General features: G+C 42.5%; 1 protein-coding gene and 1 pseudogene across 8 annotated transcripts in view; both read right to left on the bottom strand.

The window, feature by feature from the left end:
* Window positions 1–18,523, bottom strand: part of Cct6b (chaperonin containing Tcp1, subunit 6b (zeta)) — a 51,277-nt gene that overhangs the window by 24,659 nt on the left and 8,095 nt on the right. For 6 of the 8 annotated variants that reach the window (XR_001779867.2, XR_879512.2, XR_003949272.1 and 3 more), the window contains exons 4-8: window positions 17,192–17,365; window positions 15,864–15,967; window positions 4,240–4,350; window positions 3,506–3,665; window positions 1,853–1,935 (exon numbers count right to left, since the gene is read on the bottom strand). Coding sequence is in view for 5 of the 8 variants with exons in the window: in NM_009839.3 (NP_033969.2) it covers window positions 1,853–1,935; window positions 3,506–3,665; window positions 4,240–4,350; window positions 15,864–15,967; window positions 17,192–17,365 (632 nt within the window). In the remaining 3 variants the exon portion in view is untranslated. The remainder of the gene's footprint in view (window positions 1–1,852; window positions 1,936–3,505; window positions 3,666–4,239; window positions 4,351–15,863; window positions 15,968–17,191; window positions 17,366–18,523) is intronic. The other 2 variants (XM_030245508.1, XM_006532108.2) reach the window with 1 other exon arrangement.
* Window positions 6,967–8,901, bottom strand: Gm11420 (annotated as a pseudogene).

Consider the following 18,523-nt stretch of genomic DNA (forward strand, 5'->3'; position numbering starts at 1 on the left):
TTTAAGGAACATTTTGTATCCTTTGACCAATATTTCCCAAATTCTTCTTCATCTTCCCTAACATTCCAACCCACTATAATTATCATGCTCATATCTATTTCTGGAGGTTCAGTAGTTTTTAAACTCTACATGTGAGATCATACAGTGTGGTAGTGTTTCTAAAGTCTGCTTTGTGTGTGGAAGGGAGTGTGTGTGTGCCCATCCACGTATGTGAGGCACCCATGCATGGGGTGGGCAGAGGTTCACATCAGGGTGTCTCTTCTCAGTCACTTCTCCTTCCTATGTTTTTGAAGCAGGTCTCTCACTGAACACAAAACTCGAAGTTTCAGCTAGACTAGATGAGCAGCAAGTCCCTGCTGCTGGGGAACAGGCATCCAGCGCCGCTGGACCTGGCTTTCATGTGGGTTCTTGGAATCAGAGCTCAGGGTTTCATACTTGCATAGCAAGTACTTCACATGCTGAGCTACTTCCCCATCCCAAAATCTTGTTTGTTTTTTAAATTTATTTACTTATTATATGTAAGTACACTGTAGCTGTCTTCAGACACCACAGAAGAAGGTATCAGATCTTATTACGGATGGTTGTGAGCCACCATGTGGTTGCTAGGATTTGAACTCAGGACCTTTGGTAGAGCAATCAGTGCTCTTAACCACTGAGCCATCTCTCCAGCCCCCTGCCCCCAAAATCTTGATTTAAGCAAGATAAAAACTTTTTAAAAATGAAAATCTTCCTTTATACAACAAACATGAATTTAATATTTTTAAAAGAGTTTATTTTTATGTGTATGAATATTTTGCCTACATGTCCGGATGTGTACCGTGTGTGTGTGTGTGTGTGTGTGTGTGTGTGTGTGTGTGTGTGTGGTGATCTCTGAGACAAGAAGAGTGTGTCAGATCCCCTGGAGCTGGAGTAGTGGGCAGTTGTGAGCTGTTGTGTGGGTGCTGGGATCCAAACCCTAGCACTTGACAAGAGAAGCCAGTGCTCTTTAATGCTGAGTTTCTGACCTAGTCTTGGTGTTTTGTTTTGTTTTGTTTTGTTTTGTTTTGTTTTGTTTTGTTTTTGTTTTTTTTCGAGACAGGGTTTCTCTGTATAGCCCTGGCTGTCCTGGAACTCACTCTGTAGACCAGGCTGGCCTCGAACTCAGAAATCTGCCTGCCTCTGCCTCCCGAGTGCTGGGATTAAAGGTGTGTGCCACCACGCCCGGCCTAGTCTTGGTTTTTAATAGTTTACTAAGATTAACAACAAAATTTAGAATTTATTTGCTAATATTTTGCTCAGAAATGTTTACTTATGAGCTACCAGGTATATACATGAGATGACTTAAATTTAACCTGTTAAAACTCATAGGAGGGGAATTGAAGAGATGGCTCAGCAACTAAGAATACTCATTGCTCTCCCAGAGAATATGAAGTCAGGAGACCCAGTCAGGTGACTCACAACTACCAGAGGATGCAGCACCCTCTTCTGGCCTCTGGGAGCACACACATAGACATGGCAGGCATGCACACATAAATACACAGGAAAATAAATTGTTTGGGTGGGGGGGGCTGGTTTTGGTTTGTTTCAGTTTTGATTTTTTTTCAAGACAGGGTTTCTCTGTATAGCCCTGACTGTCCTAGAACTCACAATGTAGACCATACTGGCCTCGAGCTCTCAAAACTCAAAAGATTCCCCTGCCTCTGCAGCCCCCAGTGCTGGGATTAAACACATGGACCACCATGTCCAGCAACTGTTTTTTTTTTAAAGAGCAAAACAAAACAAACTTTTTGGGTTCAATTCCTGGAATTACAAACAAAAAGATATCAGCAGCAGGAGCAGCAGAAAGCACTCCAAATAGACAGTTCACACTCACCTTTCAAGATTCCTTCTTTTTGCCCTGCGAAGAGCTACGATGTTATGTTTTGCAAGCATTTCTAAGGAAACCGGATCGATGCCCTGTAGTTAACACAAAAGTTATGTGGGTTTTGTTTCACACCAGGCAAGTGCTCTACCACTGAGCACTATCCCTGACCTCAAAACATGCAGACCACTATTCCTCAAGCATTTCTGTCTCAACACCACCATTCTTAACAGTCAAGAAGAATCCGTGCTGGGCATGGTGGCACACACCTGTAATCCCAGCACTCAGGAGGCTGAAGCAAGGGAGGTCTAAAGTCCCAGAGCGATACAGACTACAAAGTGAGTTCCATGTCAGCCTAAGCTATATAGCAAGTTGTGTCTATATCAAATCCTAAAGACAGGAGCTAGAGAGATGGGTCAGTGGTTAAGAGCCCTTGCTGATCTTTCCAGAGGACCCAGGTTCAGTTCCCAGCACCCATGTGAGGTGGCTCAGTACTGCCTGCATCTCCAGCTTCAGACACACGCTCCTAAACACAAATAAAAAAGGAACACTTTTTTAAGGGGTTCTTATACTTTAAGTGGACTATTTATTCATGCATGACTTTGTAAAACTGTATGGTTTTCTTTCATTTAAAAAGTCCTGGTTTGGGGCTGGTGAGATGGCTCAGTGGGTAAGAGCACCTGACTGCTCTTCCGAAGGTCTGGAGTTCAAATCCCAGCAACCACATGGTGGCTCACAACCATCTGTAACAAGATCTGACGCCTTCTTCTGGAGTGTCTGAAGATAGCTACAGTGTACTTACATATAATAAATAAATAAATCTTTAAAAAAAAAAAGTCCTGGTTCATTGAGCTGGGCTCAAGTGTTACTGTTGGCACACTCTGCAAGGTATCTTTCTTAGAATGATAGGATTGCTAAGTTTGTTTTTCAAGAAAAGAAATCCAATGAACACCCCACTCTAAATAACTATAGTTTATCTGTTGACCCTTCTTTCAGCTAAAAATGGCTTTCCATGAAAAGGTAGCTAGTTTAGCTCAAAATCCAGTTACACAAAGTCTTTCTTTCTCCAAGATAACTATCATGTTTTGCTACACAGAAGTGATTCATGTATAGTTCATATTTTAATCACACTAAATTATAAAATACTTGAGTATTAATGTTTAATACAAATCATTACAGTTAATATTTCAAAACATTCTTTAAAAAATTATGTGTACAGTATGTCTGTAAATGGGTATGCGCACCTGAGTGCAGGTATGTGGAGGCCTGAAGGCATGCAGTCCCCTGGAGCTGCAGTCCCAGGTAGCTGTGAGCCGCACAACCATGTGAGCGCTGAGCGCTGAACCCAGCTGAGCCACCTCCCCAGACCCATCATCAAGACATTGTTCTTCCTTGAGATGCCTTTTCCCTCGGTGGTGTGGTGATAAAGAACAGAGTGTGAGCACAGTTTGGCGCTGCTCTCCTGATCTTGGGGAAGAATCCAGCAGCTTCGCCTCCCCTTACAAATGTCCACACAGTGCAAAAGACATTATTATAATGAAAAGAGCTTCCTCCCCAAATGCCCTGAGGGTCAGCATTGTTGTAGGGTCACTGAGGGTCAGCAGGTCACACTGAGAAACGCTGAGGAACAGTGACAAGCACTTGAGCTGTCCGCTTCTCTCTCACCTTTTGATTAATGACAACAAATCCTTTATTGGACTCAGCACAGACTTTCTGCTTTAGGTCTATTATTTTCTGCACTCTATCTTCAATAAATTTTCTTTCAGCTTTTACCAATTTCTCTTTCTCTTCTACAGTCTTATAAAAGAAACCAGAGCTCACTTCTCTAAAGAATTAATAAGAACAAGTTAGTAAAGCAGGTATGGAGGCTAAAGCAAGAGGTTCACAAATTTGAAGCCACCCAGGGCAATACACGTCCCTTTCTCAAGAAAATAAACACAAACAAACAAACAAACAAACAGGACCGTTTAGTAAAAGTGGGAGTAGGAGAAAAAAAGATTATTAAACACATTCAGAGAAAAGTGGACATGATGGCTCGTATTTGTAATCCCAATACGAGACTGAGGCAGGAGGATTGCTGCATGTTTGAGACCATCCTGGACTAGAGAGATGTGGGTGAAAGAAGGAGGAGGGGATGAAATAGTAATTTTTTTTAAAATTAGGGTTAAAGAGATGGCTCAGGCTAAGGGGACCTGAGTTCAGTTCCCAGCACCCATGTCAAATGACTCACAATGTCAGCTCCAGGGGATCAGTGCCCTCTTCTGGACCTCCTTGGGCACCTTCACTCATGCACATACACACTCACAAATAGAAATGCATAATTAAAATAAAAATAAACTTACAAAAAGAGAAATGTTAAAAAAAATTTCAAATATTACGAAGACAAAATTGGCACGCACGTTTTTTCATACTCTAGTGAGACATTGCAAGTGAGGATGTATGCATCTCGCACCTGCTTCCTCATCCTTGGATGACGGGCACCATGGTCCAAAACCAATCCTCGGATCAACCTATTAAAACATGGAATGTTTCATGGAATACAGATTCTCAAGTTAGAACGCCATTCAAAGCTGGGATCAGCCAGGTCACACATTGTTTCCTTATGTAACTTCAAACCTAACGTATAATTAGCAAAATTAGGAAAAGAATCTGTTTTAACAGTATGACAGTAAGTCAAAATGAAAAGCCAATCCAGAATTATTCTCTAAGTTACACGGCTCAAAAATAGCAGTAGCTGATCAAATAATAAAAGGTAGGCACACAATAAATTTTTCAAAATAATTACATAGAAAAACTAATAATTGCTAACCTGAATGTCCAGCACAGTAAGATACTGCTCAGCAAATAACAGCCCAGCTATTCAATGGTTATTAAAAAAAACTATGTAGTAACATGGAAAATATTTACAGGGATAGCCAATAAGTACAGAATAACCCATTGTACACTGTATGTAAAACATGATTACAACTATCCTTTTTTTTTTTTTTTAATGTTGGCAATTAAAGGGAAACCTCCTACTTGGAATGTAGCTTGGTTGATTCAGTTCATGCGTGGCATGATTGAGATTCTGTATTCTTTGATTCCTAGGACAATAAAAATAAATATACAAAGGCTGGAGAACACTTGCCACTCCTGCAGAGGACCTGAGTTTGATTCCCAGAACCAAGTAGTAACTTACAACCAAGGATCTGATGCCCTCATCTGGCCTCTGAGGGCACCAGACACGCATGTGATGATACACATGATACACATGCATGCCTGCAGGCAAAACATCCATATACATAAAACAAACTTTTTAGAAACCTGACTAAATAAGTTGGTAGGTAGGTACACAGGGAGGGACGGAGGGAGGGAGGGAGGGAGGGAGGGAGGAAGGAAGGTAGGTAGGTAGGTAGGTAGAGACTCTGAGAGTATGTTTAGATTTGGATGGTAGAAATACAGACCATGGGGCTTTTTTCAGTTTTCCAAATATATTTTTCTACAGTAAATGTTTTCATAACTTTATAAAAGTCACTTATACACATTTAAGTGGTAGCATTTCTACTTAATACTCTCTTGAAAGATTTTGTTTAAAGACTTATCTGCTGCATGTGCATGTGGGGGCAAGTATGTGCCACAGTGCACATGTGGAGGTCAGAGGACAGCTTTGGAGAGTCAGTTCTCACTTTCCACCTTTATGGTGTACGGTCTCTCCTGTTGCTTCTTCCACTGAGCGCACAGCGCACTCCAGGCTAGCCCATGCGTTCAGCCTTTTCATGAGTCCGGGGATCAAACACAGGTCACCAGGCTTGTACACAGATAACACTTTTACCTGCTAAGGCCTCTCCTTGTCCTGCAAGAATCTCTTATGAGTATGTATGGTGCTAGGGATTGAACCAAGGTCTGTACATTTTAGGTCAGTCTTCTACTATTGACCTTAAGAACTGTTTATGCCCAGTTGTAAAATTATCTTTTGTTTGACCGATGCAATTGTCCTGGAAGCTTCCAGCCTCCATACAATCTTATCTAGACCTAGAATGTTTTCCGCCTCTGAGACCTACTGCTGAATAAGCTCACCCTTTCTAGCTCTTTCTGAACTCTGGCTGTTTGGGCTCAAAACTACTTTTCATGCTGACTGATTCAAATTGGCTTCTTTCAGCTTCTGACTGAATTGTTCTGCTTGGCCTAATACTAACTTTGGCAATATAATCTTCTGGCTCCTTCTCATTCTTAGGCTCATTCTGTCTTTACCTCTGTCTAGCTTGTTCTCTCTGCAACTTGTCTCCATACAACTATCCAGATAAAACTTCCCTCTCTCTTCTCTCTCTGTGTTGCTCTCTCTTAAGTAGCCCCTTTCCTCTGTCTTCATAAGAGTTGGGCATATCTTATTCTGTCAAATCTTTCTCTGATTTGTCACTTTGTCTGCCTCTCAATTAGACATCACTTTCAAACATGGGTGCTTCCTTCCACAACCTGTTCCTTTATTGTTTGAGATTAAATCTCTGTGCTAAGGTAGTATCTGTATCCAGCCAGAGTAGCCCTGTTCCTGGATTGAAATTCCTCTACACCCAATATTTCCTAAGTACTAAAAAAAAAAAAAATGTTTTTAGCCAGTCATAGTAGCTCACTCCTATAATCTCAGTTCTTGGGAGGCATAAGCAAGAGGATTGCACAATTTGAAGTAAGCCTAGGGTATACAGTGAGTTCCAGGCCAGCCTGAGCTTCAGAGTAAAATACTGTCGGAAGGAAGGAAGGAAGGAAGGAAGGAAGGAAGGGAGGGAGGGAGGGAGGGAGGGAGGGAGGGAGGAAGGAAGGAAGGAAGGAAGGAAGGAAGGAAGGAAGGAAGGAAGGAAGGAAGGAAGGGCATTTTAAAAATGTCCAACCTAAGATATAAAGGAGCTTTCAAGTCTTTAGTCTGAAGATGAAGGTACCTTACTTACTTAGGAAAAAAGGTGTGTGCTCAATGTTCAGTGTTCTCTACTTCTCAAGCTTCTGTCATGTTTACTCTCCTCAGCCTCAGAAAATGAGTATGCTGCTTTGAGAAAATAGAAACTAAGCCGGGCTGTGGTGACACAAACCTTTAATCCCAGTACTCGGGAGGCAGAGGCAGGCAGATATCTGACTTTGAGGCCAGCCTCGTCTACAGAAGTGAGTTCCAGGACAGGCAGGGCTACACAGAGACGCCCAAAACCCTGTCTCAAAAAAAAAAAAAATGCAAGGAAGAACCTGCCGCATAACTACCACCTCCATCACCACCACCTCCACAAGTCCTCAGTAGTCCCTCACTCTTTAAAACAGAGCATCCCTCTCCCCACTCCATTCCCGAATCCCCCTGCAGCACAGAACGCTGGTCCTATATCACTGCTTTTCCTTACAGCCACTCTGAACTGTTTCCATTTGCAATTCCACCTTGAATTAGTAAGGGTTCTCTAGAGGAAAAGAACCAATGGGATGAATATATTATTTAAAGAATTTATGAAGGCAGCTTTAAAATAGGAACAAGAGCAGAATCACACCTGAGAGCTGAGAATCGGGGAGTTACTTAATACTGGGTGCCTCGGTAGTGGTCCCACAGGGGCTGTCTCTCACTGAGGGGAGGAGCGCCCTGGAGCTGCTCAGTCCACAATGCTGGGCACCTCAGCAGTCCGGATCTGGTAGGAGAAGCTCAGGAGAAGTCTGGAAAGTCACTGGCCCCACCCAGTCCAGGCTGAAAGCGTAGAAACAGCTTCTGGTATTGACAACGAATCAGAAGCTGAAGCAACAGGACAACAATTGATTCAAGGCCAGAGGGAGGCCAAGCAAAGGCTGTTTGCTCTTCCTCCTGACACATCCTTTCATCTGTGCTGCTCCCAGAAGGTGCCCACAAAGTGAGTCTTCCCAGGTCCATCAAGGTGATCAGGACAGTTTCTTAGGAGGGGCACCACAATACACCCCTCCCTTACCGTTCTCTCCTGTGCTTGCCTTCAGTGGGACTTTCGTCTCTGCCTCTCTACTGAAGCAGTATGCTGTTCACTTTTCAGTTCACAACAATACTTTAAACATTTTTCTCTTTCTGCTTGGGTGCTGAGACACCATGCCTCTTTGACCTCCCTTGATCACCCATCCTCACTCTCCATTGGTGAATTTTTAACCTCTTTTCAATTTCTAAACAAGTTTCCAATGTTCAGGATTCTTTTTTCTTAACTGATTAAGTCAATTTATTAAAATTGTCAACTTAGGCAACCACAATAGTAACTTCAGCCTCCACTCCCCGATCAATGCTGATGGAAGTAATCACTTAACGATCTCAGAAGGACTGTGTAAATCAATGAGTGGCTCGTGGACTGGGTGAGTCAATGAGTTGCTCACAGATTCTCATCTGGAAACGATCCCATGTCTTAGAACCTTCACTGCAATGTATTTTTCCAGTAGTGATTGCTAGTGTTGGGGTAGGTGTGTGAACTGGCCCTTTTCCTTTCACATTCTTTTCTTTTTGCACCTCTGATCAAGGAAGCACACACCAGAAACTTTGCATCATGGCTGGATCATGGCTGGATCATGGCTGGTGAGGGTGATTTGAATTTGGTAGATCAACAATTCTAATTCTCCTGGCATCTTTCTGGTATCTTTTGGGGGCGGGTGGGGGGGCGAGATTCGAGATAGGGTTTCTCTGTTTAGCCCTGGTTGTCCTGGCTTTCTGGTATCTTTTTATAGATGTGCACCATGTACATGCAATAACAGCAGAGGCCAGAAGATGGCGACAGATAACCTAGAACTGGAGATACCGATAGTGAGTGCTGGGAATTGAACCCAGATCTTGTGGAAGTCCAGCCAGCACACTTAACCCCTGAGCCATCTCTCCAGCCCCCTTTCTGGTATCTTTAAAAGTCATGGTTGCAGCCTCATAATAACGATTCCCAGATATGTATTTCTCATCCTGCCCTCTATTCTGAACTCATTCCAGGATCTCAGCTCATCATTCACATGTAGAATGGATCCTCTCTCCTCATTCAAATCTCTTGATATACTCTCGCAGGTACGCCCAGAAGCTTGTGTTCTGGGGCATCCTAAATACCACCAAACTGACCATCAAAATGAACCATCACGTGGTTACATTCCAGTTCACCATCATGAGCTGAAACTATCGTGTCAAATGCATTTACTCTCCCTAACCTTCCCACCATCATTTTTTAGCAATGCCGCATATAGTAGGGCAGTGGCTGTGTAGTTTCGTGATTGCAGGGTCAGCTGTGAGCAACTGCTCAGCATCACAAGACAGTATCATACAATATATATTGCTGGGGGGAAATTAAAATGTAAACTTCAAAGCACAGGCTCTCCTGAATGCATATCACCTTCACACCACTGTAAAGCTAGTGGACGGTAAGTCGGGAACCATCTACAACTGTAAGCCTAGTTTTTAACCACAATAAAAGCACCAAAAAGTGAAAATGAAAGCAAACCAACATTTGACAGAACGCCTCCAGCAAACTAGGCATGGAAAAAAATCTATAGGCTGAACAGTAAGCAGAGGAAAGAATATCAGTGGCCCTTGTCTGAAGGAGGTCCCTTGGTTTCACCGCTGGTCTCAGTAACACACTGTCACACGGAGACACGTTAACTAAGGAAGCGCATGAACTTGCAGAGTCATCGGCAGAGGGAAAGGAAGTGAAAAAGCAGCAGCTGAATGTGTTAGCTCCAGGCCTGCTGACAAGGGCCAGGAAGAAAGAAGGTTGAGCACTACTTAACATCCCCTGGGAGCCTGGGCAGTGTCTCCAGCTGTAAGTGGGAGAGAGCTGCAGTCCCGAGTGGGGCTGAGACGGTAAAAGCCATAAACATCAAACCAAGTTGAAATTATGAAGATAGAGCTTCACAAACTCAGTAGGAAATAGCAGTAGTATCAAGTGGGATTTTAAAGAACAGTAACAAGATCATGTTTTAAGAAGGAGTAAATGGGGGGATATTATCCAGAGCAAAGATATTAAGGTAGACTCCTACAAGTTACTATAAATTATGTAATTTCTACTAATCAAAAAATAGTAGAAGTGTGAAATTTGCAAATTAGTAGAGAAGAAAAATATAATGATGAAAACAATAAAATGAAACGTTGGTTAGAAAAAACATAGGACAATGGGAAATGAATAGAAAGTAAAAAAGATAGGACCTGTGAATCAAATATACTCTTAACAACGTAAAATGTAATAGACTAGCTATTTCAATTAAAATATAAAGACTATCTGATTAAGAATTTTTACTTGCCTCCAAAACATAAAACAAAATAAAAATGTCACTTACAAAAAGCAATCTTCTAAAATATAAGGACAAGAAGGTTGAAACAACACACACATGACAGGCACGTACCAATAGAGAGGAAGCTGGTGGGAGCTGGGGAGATGGCTCAGGGGTTAAGAGCACTTACTGCTCTCACAGAAGCTCCTGGTTCGGTTCCCAGCATCACATGGTGGATCGCAACCATTTGCTAACTCCAGTTCCAGAGGATCTGATGCCCTCCTGACCGCTACAGGTCCCAGCTATGCACAGATTGCACGTACATGCATCCAGACAAAACACTTATACACATAAAATGCCATTTTAAGAAATCTGCCTGCCTCTGCCTCCCAAGTACTGAGATTAAAAGCGTGCGCCACCACTGCCCGGCTCATTTTTAAAAATCTTAAATGAAAACATATTCATAGCTGGGCTGTATGGGCACACACTTCTTTTTTTTTTAATTACATATTTTCCTCAATTACATTTCCAATGCTCTCCCAAAAGTCCCCCATACCCTCCCCCCCTCACTTCCCTACCCACCCATTCCCATTTTTTTGGCCCTGGCGTTCCCCTGTACTGGGGCATATAAAGTTTGCAAGTCCAATGGGCCTCTCTTTCCAGTGATGGCCGACTAGGCCATCTTTTGATACATATGCAGCTAGAGTCAAGAGCTCCGGGGTACTGGTTAGTTGATAATGTTGTTCCACCTATAGGGTTGCAGATCCCTTTAGCTCCTTGGGTACTTTCTCTAGCTCCTCCATTGGGAGCCCTGTGATCCATCCAATAGCTGACTGTGAGCATCCACTTTTGTGTTTGCAGGCCCCGGCCTAGTCTCACAAGAGACAGCTATATCTGGGACCTTTCAGCAAAATCTTGCTAGTGTATGCAATGGTGGGGCAACACTTCTAATCCTAAACAGACACCAGCGGATCCCTGAGTTCAAGGCCAGCCTGGTCTACAGAGTGAGTTCCACAACAGCCAGGGCTACACAGAGAAACCCTGTTTCAAATGCCCCCTACACCCCCCCAAAAGAAAAAAACTTAAAAAGAGAAAACTGGAATAGCAATTGTATCTAAATGGAATAAATTATACTTTTAAGACATTTCTAAACAGATCTGTACAGGTCTGTAACCCCTGATATCGGAGGGGCTGAGACTTATGTTGGCTACAGAGTGATTCAAGGCCAGCCCTGGTAAATCAGTAAGACCCTATCGCATAATCAAAAGTAAGAGGGAAAGTACGGGTTACAGCTCAGTAGTTAAGCACATACCCAGCACGCGCACGGCATTTGGTTCGATCCTCAGCACTAGAAAAAAAAGTCATTATCAGAGAAAAGATGGTCACTTTATATTGGTACAAAAAGTTCAGAGTTTGAGAAAATATATTATACTAAAAGTTAGTCACGAACCGGGCATGGTGGCGCATGCCTTTAATCCCAGCTCTCGGGAGGCAGAGGCAGGCGAATTTCTGAGTTCGAGGCCATCTGGTCTACAGAGTAAGTTCCAGGATAGCCAGGGCTACACAGAGAAACCCTGTCTCAAAAAACAAAAACAAAAAAAAAAAAAAAAGTTGGTCACACCTAAAGCTGGGCAAGGTGACATAAACCTGTAATCTCAGCATTTAGGAGGCTCAGGCAGGAGGATCCTAAGTTAAAGGCTAGTCTAGGCTACAAAACCATATCAAAGAAGAAACATGAGAACAATCCTGTATGCATCTAGTAAGACAGTTTTGGTTTTTTATTTGTTGGAACTTGGGGCCTTGAAGATATTACTCAAAGGGTCTGTGCTCTGATACATCTCTAGGCCAAGATCAAAATCTATACAATATCCAGGCATCACCGGTGGCATAGCCCTTTAATCCTAGAATTAAGGAAGTAGGTTGATCTCTGTGAATTCAAGGCCTACAAAGGCAGTACCAGACCACCCAAGACTAGATAAAGAGACCTTGCCTCAAAATAAACAAACATATGTAATATATATGTGTATGTTTGTGTACTTGTATGTTTAATATACATTTAACATATATTAAAGCTGTCAAAACCAAAGGAGAATATAAACAAACCCATGATGATATTGCTATAATATTAAAAAATGTTAACACGTCTCAGTAATTACAGAATAAGCTGTCAGAATATTAATAAGGACACTGAAGGCCTGAAAAACAACATTAACAAAATTGCCCCCTTGACAGAAAACTGTACCTCACAACTACAGCACGCCTGCTTGTTGAGTACATAAAACATTACAAATAAATTCTCTCGAGCCAAGCTTGCATCCTAGGACTCACAAGATTGATGAAAAAGGATTACTGTAGGCTCAGGGCCAGGCAGGGCAGTAAACATACAACCCTGGCCTCCAAAACTAAAGTAAAATAATTAACTGACTCTATAAGCAAATCTCAACACATTTCAAAACAGTGAAATCTTATAGACTATGTCCCCTGCTATTATATAATTGAACTAGAAATCAATAACTACATTCTCCTCTATATTTTGAAATGAAGACGTTTAAAATAGAAATTAGAAAATATTTTAAATGGATTGTGTTTTCCAGCAAACCTCAGCCTGTCTGTCTGCCAGTGGGACGGACTCCATAACTACAGGAAAGCAGGCAAACAAACAAACAAACAAAAACAGCAGCAAATATCTTCATTGTTAAGTCAACTCTTGCTGACAATAAGGACTTCTGCAGATATCCAGAAAGAGATATAGAAGGGGGAGTGGAGGAGAGACTGCAAACGGCCTTAACGGCTGGCCAGAGGAGCAAAGAGAACAGGGCAGCTGAGTGGTCTCAAAACAGGTGAGAAGGAGAAGGTCCTGTTTCTTCTGTGTCTTCACAGAAGAAAAGCTGGCTGCATTGCTGGGTGTGACTCACGCCTGTAATTCCAGAATGTGGGAAGCTGAGGCAGGGGGGCTGCCACAAACTCCAGACCAGGCTGGGCGACAGAGACGTTGCCTCCAAAAAGTAAAACAAAATAAAAATGAATGAGCAAATAAAGAATGCAGAAAAAGGCCGAGTGGTGGTGGTGCATGCCTTTAATCCCAGCACTCGGGAGGCAGAGGCAGGCGGATTTCTGAGTTCGAGGTCAGCCTGGTCTACAAAGTGAGTGCCAGGACAGCCAGGGCTACACAGAGAAACCCTGTCTCAAAAACAAAAACAAAAACAAAACAAAAACAAAACAAAACAAAACAAAAAGAATGCAGAAAAAGAAGACAGCTGAATGTGGCCATCCCAGGATTGAGAGAGAGAGGGTCACCTGTACTTTAACACTAATTTTGCCCTTAAGATAGTTTTGTTATACCCAAACCACTCTTCAGTGAAATCTTTAGAAGGCAAAAAACAACAAACAAACAAACAAACACCAGAAAATATTTTAAGTCATAACTCACATGCTTGCCGGGTAACTGGTGCACGAATGCCTTTGATCCCAGCACTTAGGAGGCAGAGGCGGCTGGATCTTTGTGAGTTCAAGACCAGCCTGATATACAGAGCAAATTCCAGGATAGCCAGGACTACACAGTAAGACCCTGTCTCAAACAAACGAACGAACAAGCAAACAAACACATCCAAACAAAAAACAGCACATACTTGTAAATAGTCGCCGTGCTCAGGAGGCCGAGATAGGAGAGTCAGAGGTCCCAGGACAGCCTGAGCTATGCAGGGAAAGCCGGTCTCAAAGTGAAAGATAAGTAAAAGTGAAAGGGCGTGGTCAAGGAATGCTTGGAGGAAAACTGGAAGCCTCAAATACTGTTTTACAAAAGCAGAGGACGAAAGAGGAACGGCCTGAACATATTGTAATGAGACAGAAGCAAAAAGCTCCCCAGCCCCAACCCAAAAGTCCAAAACATTAAAGAGAAAGGCATTAGAAAGCAAAACGCAAACAAACAAACAAAGAGCCCGGGTAAAATGAGAGGGGAGGTGGGAAGAGAGAATGGGGGTGAGGAAAATCCTTCAAACAGGATCTTTAGGACCTGTTTGTTCCAAAATTTGAAGATTCAGATGAGATGGACAAATCCTTAGAAGTACTGATTTTCCAAAATGTATATAGAAAACCTAACGGAACCTAAGAAAATGGTGTAAGATGCAAATGGAATATGTAGTGTTTTGATCCTAATTAAAATTAATTCACTGAAAAACTCAAACAGGAAAATTGAAGTATAAACTAAATGCATAATATATTAATGACTTAGTATTATTTTTAAAGGTATACTAGTTAATATTGATAACATTTACATCTATCTCTACGTAAAGTATTTTTTTTAATTGTTTTAATTTGGGTTTCTATTGCTGTGAAGAGACACCATGACCATGGCAACTCATAAAGGCAAACATTTAACTGGGTCTGGCTTACAGTTTCAGAGGTTTAATCCATTACTGTCATGGCAAAAAAAAGCATTACAGCGCGCAGGCACATATGGTGCTGGAGAAGTTCTACATGTTGATCTCCAGGCAGCAGCAGGAGACTAAGGAATACTGGCCAGACTCGAGGGTTTTTGTTTTTCTTTTTCTTTTTGTTTTCCCCAGACAGGGTTTCTCTGTGTAGCACTGGCTGTCCTGGAACTCACTCTGTAGATCAGGCTGGCCTCTGACTCAGAAATCTGCCTGCCTCTGCCTCACAAGTGCTGGGATTAAAGGCATGCACCACCACTGCCCGGCCAGACTTGGGCTTCTTAAGACCTCAAAGTCTGCCCCCACACAATGACACTTCCTTTAGCAAGGCCACACCCACTCCAACAAGGACACTCCCTATGGGCCAAGCATTTAAACACAAGAGTCTCTGGCGGCTATTCCTATTCCAACTACCACAAAAGTGAAATATTATTTCAAGATTTGCTTCAGAATAATGTAGGTTAGTCCTAGCAGTTGGGAGACAGCAGAATCTCACATCTGAATCTAGGTGAGGTCTCATTTCAAAACATGAGAAAAACTATCTGTAGGGAGGAGGCTAAAGAGGAGGAGACGGAAAGGGTAACTCTTAAGGCTGAAGTTAGATTGAAAACTGAGAAGGATAAAACCAGAGGTGCATGAGAGATCTCTGCCCTGTATTACATAGACTTGGCGTTGAATGCTCTAAAGAACTAAATGCACTGTCATGACTCATTAGGCCCCGGCCTTGGCCTTTTGCTTTTTCTCCTCAGCTGTGCTGCAGGTGCAATGGAATGCTCCAAGATGCCCCTCCCCCTCCCCCCCCTCTCCCTCCCCCTCCCCCTCCCCTTCCTCCCTTCCCCCTTGACATAGCTAGAGGCTTCTTAGCTTCGTAGTTCAGCTTCACACTAGAACAGTTTTCTCTGAAGGCTATGAACCGCACAGGGGATTGTGCTTCACTCTGTAGTTTGATTTAAATGTAAGTTTTCTGAGGAGAGTGTGCTCTGCTTACTCCTCATTGCAGCACCTAAAAGTGACAGGCTCACCTTAGCTAACTAACGTGTTGAAATGAATACACTGCTATTGAGTAAAACTAATGAAATCAACGAAAGCCAAATATTTCAGAACTTACTGCCAAAGTGTGGCTGCTGAGATGGCTCAGCAGGTAACACACCTGACAACCTGAGTTTGATCCCTGGAATTCACAAAGCGCTGAGGGAGATCTTCAAGTCAGCATTTAACTCCCATAAGCACAAGCATGCTGTGGTGTACACACACACACACACACACACACACACACACACTTGCTCACATACATTCACACACATACTCACACATACACAAACTCACATACACATGCACACACACATACAGAGTCACGTGCACACACGTGGGGGGCGATTTTTAATTGTAAATGTTATGCTATTTACTGTGTGTCCGTTTCTGACTTGTGCCTCATCTCCACAATTTCCACCATGAAGAGATCAATAGGGACACCTGGTCTTCTGATAGCCAAGACAGAATCCACCACAGCCTGAAAGAGAAGCACATGAGAGGCATATTACCTGCACTAAAAGAAACTCCTGGTCCAAGTGACCTATCAGCAGACTAAACAGGGAAAGGGAGTCAGGCTTCAGAGTCAAGGGCATGGTCACCAAATACCACATGTGGCACCCTTGTATTTCCCAAAGTAAATTAACAATGCAGCATTCTGCTTCAGATGGCAATGCCTTGTGACTTTGGTTATTATGAATTCCTTATTTCCAGTTTCAGAAATGGCAGAGCTGAGGAACACCAATATAACCACATGATAACCACCTGAGACAAGTCTTCTGGAACATCTGTCTTTCTTCCACATATAGTTTACTTTCAGAAGTAAATGAGATGATAATCATATACATACGATATATATACATACACACACACACACACATATACCAGGTCAATCTTGCCTCATTAAAGCTGCAGCCCTAATGACAAGGCACACTGACAAAACAACTTGCTCATATGTCACTTTATAGCATCAAATATGAACCTCAACGTTTAACCACACACATTGTCCAAGAGGTTTCACAAGAGATAAGCCACAGGAAGCTAAGTTCCTTCCAAATTCCAAGGCAGGTAGTCACTAATGTGACACCTCAAGGAAGGTTAAAAACACTGTTGTGGGCTGGAGAGATGGCTCAGAGGTTAAGAGCACCGGCTGCTTTTCCAGAGGTCCTAAGTTCAATTCCCAGCACCCACATGGTGGCTCATAACCATCTATAATGAAATCTGGTGCCCTCTTTGGGTGTGCAGGCATATGTGTATACAGAACATTGTATACTAAATGAATAAATCTTTTAAAAAAAACAACACTGTTGCGATCAATTGAATTGTAAATGCTTGCCTTGTTGGTTTTCAGTTGTTGTTGATGGTGGTGGTGGTTTTTAAATTTATTTATTTTATGTGTATGGGTGTTTTGTCTTCATGTATGTCTGTGTACTACATTCATGCCTGGTGTCCACAGAGATAAGAAGGTGGCATTGGATCCCTTGGAACTGGAGTTAGAGATGATTGTGAGCCATCAAGTGGGTCCTGGGAATTGAGCTCAGGTCATTAGAGACAGCAGCCAGTGCTCTTTACCACCATTTGCCAGCCTGCCTTCTTGTTTTACATTTCTGAAAAGTCCTGTGCAATATTTGGTTGTCTTACAGAAAAAAGAAAAGTATCGCCATGTGCCTGGCTCTTCTGGGAAGCTGTCCGTTTAATCACATACCTCTGTTAGTATGTCGGCCAGTTCAGCATGAACTTTCGTCTGCAGGGATGTTCTAGCCACATCCAAGAGGATTTCTCTTTTCATCTCCTTTTGTACTTTAATTTCATCCAAAACTTCAAGTGCTTTCGTCTTTGCAACATCAAATCCTTCAGTTATGATTCTAGGGTGCAGGCCCTGATGTAGCAACATAAATACACAAATTACACAGCAAGCCATGCAGAGTAAAAGTTTGTTATGCTCTCCGAGTAGTAAGTATGCTAAAAATACTGTGACCCACAGCAACGGCACTAACATAAATGTGTCCTTCATAAGTATCTCTTTCTCAGGCTTCATATCTGAAATCCTTTAATATGTATATGAATGTTGCACCTGTGTGCACATATATGTACCCTGTGCATCCTGGTACCCACAGAGGTCAGAAGAGGGTGTTGGATCCTCAAGTTCTACTCACAGAGGGGTTTGAGTTACTATGTAGGTGCTGGGAACTAAACCAGTGTCCTCTGCAAGAGCAACAAGTGCTCTTAGCCACTGAGCCATTGCTCCAGTGGCTGGGCTGGAGCTCAATAATAATAAGCTTATAGAAAAGTTGCAAGTACAAAAAAAAAAAAACCTATAAATCCATTCATTCATTTATAGATAGGGTGTTGCTACATGCATAATTCAGTCTGTCTTCAAATTCCTGACTCAGCTCCCCCAGTGCTAAGATAAAAGATTCGTGTACAATGCAAGGCATAACAAAGTTTTTTCAAGAGCTACAACTACATCTAGGCACACAATACTCCTTTCAATGCTGAGGGACCAGGCAGCACAGACTGAGAAACGTGTATCACAGTGATGTGCCGGACAGTCATCCCAGGCTCCAGTGGAATACATTCCGATCACCACAGAACTCCTGTTGTAGCCTTGTCAAAAATTAATAATCTGAGTCTAATTGTGAGGAAATAGACAATGCCAAGTGAGGGGCTTTCTACAAAACAACTGGCCTGTGCAACTTAAAAGTAGCAATGTCAGTCAAGCATGATGGCACAAACTTTTACTCCCAGGACACAAGAGGCAGAGGCAGGCAGATCTCTGTGAGTTTAAGGCCAGCCTGGTCTACATAGTGAGTTCTGGGACATCCAGGGCTATCTAGAGAAACCCTGTCTCAAAAAAAAAAAAAAAAAAAGAGCTGGCTCAGCAGTTTCTTGCAGACAACCTGGGTTCAGGTCCCCGAAGTCACATGGTGGCTCACAATCATCCATGCTTCCAGTTCCAGGGGATCTAAAATCCTCTTCTGAATTTCAAGGGCACCAGGCACATACCTGGTTGACATACATATATGAAGACAAAACA

The sequence above is a fragment of the Mus musculus genome, chromosome 11 (assembly GCF_000001635.26).
Source record: "Mus musculus strain C57BL/6J chromosome 11, GRCm38.p6 C57BL/6J".
NCBI classification, from domain to species: domain Eukaryota; kingdom Metazoa; phylum Chordata; class Mammalia; order Rodentia; family Muridae; genus Mus; species Mus musculus.